The 5,924-nt window shown below is 36.3% G+C and overlaps 1 protein-coding gene across 1 annotated transcript; it reads left to right on the forward strand.

Annotated features, from left to right (window-relative positions):
- The first annotated feature begins 1,614 nt into the window (after positions 1 to 1,614).
- Positions 1,615 to 4,973, forward strand: LOC139898998 (protein ABSCISIC ACID-INSENSITIVE 5-like). The gene is made up of 5 exons (XM_071881810.1): positions 1,615 to 1,695; positions 2,999 to 4,123; positions 4,355 to 4,426; positions 4,514 to 4,543; positions 4,628 to 4,973. Exons 2-5 carry the CDS (start codon positions 3,011 to 3,013, stop codon positions 4,727 to 4,729), a joined length of 1,317 nt encoding a protein of 438 aa, XP_071737911.1. The 5' UTR covers positions 1,615 to 1,695; positions 2,999 to 3,010; the 3' UTR covers positions 4,730 to 4,973.
- The last annotated feature ends 951 nt before the right edge of the window (positions 4,974 to 5,924 follow it).

A 5,924-nucleotide genomic window follows, 5' to 3' on the forward strand; every position in this document is an offset into this window, starting at 1 on the left:
TTCTCAACCTCCACCACCCTAACCTTTTCGAAATCCCTAGTATTCTTTGAAAATTTCTTTTTTCTAATTAACTTGAAACGAAAGTCAGAAGGTTGCAATCTTCCAGACCGTTTTGGGTTAACCCTAGTACCATATGCCTCCCTAAGATCAGGAAAGTCCTCCTTCAAATGAGATTGGCCATTGTAATCACCAACCAGATTTTTGGGAATCCACGCCTGATGTATCTCCTTCCTATTGCCATCCAATCTTACCTTACTGTCATGACGATTGCTGTGAAAAGGCTCTGACCTAGCTGTAGCTTTGAAAATACGTATTGGCCGGTCATGGAACATGATAGATTCCAGATTTCTTAGCATCTTAGCCTCATCTTCCACCCAAAAAAATCTCGCAAAAGCAAACTTATTACCATTCTTGAGTCTTTTACCGGCAACATATATATCTCGAAGATCACCAAATTGTTTGAAAACTCTCCATAAACAAGGAACACTCCAATGATCATCAAAATTGAAGAACATGAATGACGTCAATCGAAGACCGAAGAACCTTGTGACCGGAACCCTTGAGCTACCTCTATACGATCCCTAACCCCTTTCGAACCCGCCGTGTGCACATGCCTTGACAGAATTTGTTTCTCTCTCCTCACACTCTCTCACACACTCACCCATAGTTGTTAGGCCACACAAATTTAACCTATGAATATGCAACCCAAAAAACCCCGCCGCATCGCGCGGATCACTTTTGCTAGTATTAATACAATTTTAAAAGAAGATGCATGCATCAATGTCCCATTTCTATATGGAATATCCGTGTAACTTGTAAGAGATCAAGTCATACTCGTAAACTCATTTTCTTGAAAATGAAAATCTTTGTCTAATTCATAAGATAAGCAATACGCATATATCCCATGTGTATTCAAGCTCGTACAGAAGTGATACAAGTATAAATACTCATTGGTTTTCACCAAACTTTTTACAATTTCCAAATATGATTTTATAAACCCGATCCAACAAAATATCAAATCAAAATACATATACGGATTAATAAACATCCCTATCAGACAAAACGAAATTGTTAAAAGCCTTACGTAATCAAATACGTCACATCTATTAAAAAGGCCATGGTATCTGAAATACAAAGGACACGTGTAGCAATATTAAACATGTTACAAACTACGATGTTGCTATAATTTAGACACCTGTCCAAGACGTGTCAATAAAATAATTTAACGACAACTACCAAAATACGCTTCTGCCTATCATCTTCTATCTTTTCATTGTTTTCTTTTGCATGAAATTTGCAGTCATCCTCTAATATTTCACCATGGTGTCACCTTTATTTTATTATTTGTAATTGTTTAATTTGATCGACTATTTTATCCTTTTTTACTGGGACCCACACTGGCTAATTGGCTATCCATATTTCTTTGTCTTCAACACCACCAACTGCAAGTTTCTGCAACTTCAATTCCCTTTACTTCCACATTTTCTCTCTCTAAAATTTTCTGAGTAAAAGGGTGGTTATTCGTATAAAGATGGTAGCTTTTAGGTAAGCTGGTTGATTCGGTTATTGGGTATTGCTTAGATTTGTTTAATTTGAGCTGGTTTGAAATGGGCCAGTTAGTGGTATGAATGGTTTCAAGATTTTGAAATTTGAAGATTGTGATTAGAATAGATCTACTAATTGCCACCATTGAAGGTATGATGCATGCACTTGAAACTTTATTAGTTTTAATTAATCTTGTTTTTATATAGATTCTTTATGTGCGTTAAGATAGTGTTTGATTGAGCAATTCTCAATGTGTTTCAAGATGTCAAATCCGGATAATTTGTTAATTTGAGGGTATTTTGCTAGTAATAGAAAGGTTTTACTTAATCATATGATCTATAAATAGTAAATTTAAGCGACGCATTCTTAGTCAGGGAGGCAAATTTATTGTACTTTCCATACTAAGTGATGAGCTATGTACTATACTTGTTGTCCATAAAATATTGATTATTCATAATGATCCCCGTTTCAAAACTGTTTTGGAATTTTATTTCATTTAAGATTAGATTTGATAAGTTGCAATGAATTTATTACAAAAAATGATCGAAATTGAAGATTTTAATGACATCTAGCCGATATATGTTTTTGCAGTGGACAATTATATTTTGAGACCAAAAAAGGAGTATCAGTAATTAATAATCACTAGAATATATAGATAGAATTTTTTATTTTAATTTTGAAATTCATGATGATTAGCCTTAAGTATACATACTACTAACTAAATTAACAATTGAAGTAATAAGGGTCATTAAATGGCAAAAATTATTACTGTACTCTATATAGTAGTTGGTTGATTTTGTGATATGTCGATGGATTACTATGCACAAGTGAGATTAATGTTCATGTGCTTGCTAGTTGCTACTCTAATACAATTTGTGGATATTGAATTTTGATGCATGTATGTCTAATGTGTAACTTATATTGTACTCGGTATGATATAGACTGTAAATATTTGATGGTTACATGTTCAAAAAGAATATTAATCAAAAGAAAATGGTAGTTCGTTTTACCGCTATGTCAAAATGACACAATGACACATTCATTTGACACTTTATAAAGATTCAATACCAATGGGTGGTTTCATATAAAAACTTGTACTAAAAAGCCGTAAAATTATTTGAGGATAAGCTTAGCATTTTTCTCAGAATTTGTGGGTCGTCCCATCTACTCCTTGATCTAGCATAACTATTGAAGTAGTTTTAACTGCGTCACAATACCGTTAGCTAGCATCAGTAATTGATCATTAATTACTGGGACGAAAAGTCACCATATATAACGTCATGTCATTTAATATTTCCTTTCATAAACTACCGAGTGGATATATGTTGGAAACTCGATTAGATATATATTGTTTCGTAGTTTTTGCTTATATTTATATGTATGATGTTTAAATTGATCATATTCTTCATTTAGTTTCCATTTGATTATTATTCTAACTTATCATAACTATCAGAAAAGTAAACGAATGGTGGTTAACGATACAGAAATCATGTCTACCGGAGAAGTCGAATCACCTATGCATTCTGATCAACGCCAATCTCGGAACGATGTTCATAATGTCGGACTCGGGCCCCAACTCGGTCGACAATCGTCCATCTACTCCCTCACTTTGGATGAGTTTCAACACACTATTAACGAAAGTGGAAAGAATTTTGGGTCAATGAATATGGATGAGTTTCTCAACAGCATTTGGACTGCCGAAGAAAACCAGGCCCAAGCCCAAGTCTACCCTTCAGCCATCAACACTTCTTCTGGCCCTACCGCCTCCACTTCCGCTGCCGTGGCGGCTAACGGTGCGGGTAGCAGCGGACAAGTTTTCATGGGAATCAACACAAGTTCGGCTGAACCTACTTTGAATATTGCTAGGCAAGGATCGTTAACCCTCCCGGGCCCATTATCTCGTAAAACGGTTGACGAGGTTTGGTCAGAAATTCAAAAAACACAACATGATTACCCGCAACGAAATACTGAAAATAACGATCAAGTTACCGGTTCCACTGAACGTCAACCTACATATGGAGAAATGACACTTGAAGATTTTTTGGTCAAGGCCGGTGTTGTTCGGGAACAAAACCAAGCGAATGCGAATGCTTCACTGATTCAGCAACAACCACCTCCTTTTGGGCTATACCCGAATGGGAACAATCGTGTTGTTGGGCCTGGGCCGCCACCTGGATCAGCCCACATGGTAAGGCCCATGATGGGTATAAATCCAGGTGGTGGCGGGACAGTCATCCCGCCTTACTCACAGCTACCAGGTTATCACGGAGGAAAACGGAGCAGCGGTTACCAAGCGCAACCACCGGCATGTTATGGCGGCATGGTTGGAAATGGAGGTGGTGTTGGTGGTGGTTATGGGCAGGGGTTAACGATCGGGTCGCCTGCAAGTCCCGTATCTTCTGATGGGATTGCTACTAGTCAGCTCGATAACGGGAATCAGTATGGATTGGATATGGGCGGCATAAGGGGAAGCAGGAAGCGGATAATTGATGGTCCGGTTGAGAAAGTGGTGGAGAGGCGGCAACGAAGGATGATTAAAAATCGAGAGTCAGCTGCAAGGTCACGTGCAAGAAAACAGGTACATGAACATTTATGTTATAATTATGGATTTATTTTATTGTTAGACTTGATGCATAAGTAATACTCCGTAGTACATTAATTGTTGGATGCTAACCACCAATTGCTCAATATCTGCAACCAACAGTTATAATTATTTTGTGCGTAAAATTTAATTTTACATAACCTGATCAGTTAAGTAAACTTTAAGGTGTCGTTATTAGTCAAACTCATTCGGTTTGCTTTTTGTAAGGCGTATACCGTTGAGTTGGAGGCAGAGTTAAACATGTTAAAGGAGGAGAATGCTCAACTCAAGCAAGCTTTGGTAAGAATCAAGTATTTTAATGTTATTACAGATTTAAGTTATTATCAAAACGGAATCGCGTACTCAATAGTTTTTCATGATGAACAGGCAGAATTAGAGAGAAAACGAAAACAACAGGTGTTGACATCTTTTAGCTAGATTGATCTATGTGGAATGATAATTTTATTTCGTTTTAGTAAAACTTAATATTGTATTGTGCAGTTTTTTGAAGAAATAAGGATGAAAGCAATGCCAAAAACTCAAAAGCCCAAGGACAAGTCGAAATCGAGGATACTAAGGAGAACGGTGAGCTGTCCGACCTGATGATCGACTGAACTCGAATGAAATCCGAGTTTATGGATACAAGTACTGTTTTTGTTTTTGCTAAACTGCTATATAGATTAAGTTTGAATAATAGAGGTTAAGGTTATAATATAATATTATAGGTGTTTTTTTTTCTATCTTTTATATTGCAAACAGACCCAACTGAAGGTGTATTTGCCGGTTGAATGTATAGTGTAGCGTCCTGTAAAAGTTTTTTACTGCCCATGTATGAATCTCGCGTGACTTATTGAGTCATTATTGTCGATACTCTTTTTGCATATCTGCTTGTAAATCTTGCATTCGTCGACATAAGATGGTGTACGTTAAGAGATGAATGAAACACGCTATGAACTGAACTTGTGTTTTTAACTATTCGACTTGTTCAACAAAAAGTTGAGGTTAGACATCGAGTTTTAGCTTTCGATTGTATGTCTGAACGAGATGTACAGAACATGTGTATAGTTCATTATGGCATTTACAGATATCGAACTTGTATGCGAATGTTACTTTGTACTGTTCTGTAATACTTTATCGGTTGTGTGTGGATGTCTTAACACTTTTGTAACATGTGGTGTGTGGTTTATAAGTACAAGTATTCAGTAACACCATTTCTTTAAGTTAGTTTTTGGGTTTGAGTTCTACATTTGGGTTTATGCCTACACTGGCCAGGTTATCCTAGGTATAGTTTCCAATCTTCCTCGGTTAGTTCCAGAAAAAATGACGCAATTTTATCTGTTTTTACTTGAAGTCACATATAGACCCATTGGATGATTTTGTTAGGAATTCGGAATGCCTCAACAAGACAAGTGATTTAAAACAATCACTAACCCACGAACGATAAACGAATAATAAAGCGTAGAACGATAAAGAGAGACGGCACGGGATTTAACGTGGTTATATCCCAACTACAAAAGGCGGAGAAGAGTTTACTCCACGAGCGTAAATCAGAGATTTTTCACTATATTTTTCGTTCACATAATTTATGGGTTACATAGAGTTTTATATATAGGCAAAAACAAATAAGGAAACAACTTTGAGAACAACTTTCTTTAATCTAGAAACTTCTGGCCGACGAGTGATAATGCTAAAAACGAACATATATTTCATAGCATTATCCCTCAAGAAAGACAAGCTTTTAGTTACAATTGTTCTATTTACAAGTGATATTCGTTTAAATAATAAAAGGTGAAGACAA

The sequence above is a fragment of the Rutidosis leptorrhynchoides genome, chromosome 3, assembly GCF_046630445.1.
Source record: "Rutidosis leptorrhynchoides isolate AG116_Rl617_1_P2 chromosome 3, CSIRO_AGI_Rlap_v1, whole genome shotgun sequence".
NCBI lineage: Eukaryota > Viridiplantae > Streptophyta > Magnoliopsida > Asterales > Asteraceae > Rutidosis > Rutidosis leptorrhynchoides.

Bases quoted from the DNA above. Each gene is read 5' to 3' on its own strand.
- LOC139898998 (XM_071881810.1), top strand. From the start codon at position 3,011: ATGGTGGTTAACGATACAGAAATCATGTCTACCGGAGAAGTCGAATCA. The intron at 4,427-4,513 runs GTAAGAATCAAG...CATGATGAACAG, and splicing joins CTCAACTCAAGCAAGCTTTG to GCAGAATTAGAGAGAAAACG. The intron at 4,544-4,627 runs GTGTTGACATCT...TGTATTGTGCAG, and splicing joins AGAGAAAACGAAAACAACAG to TTTTTTGAAGAAATAAGGAT.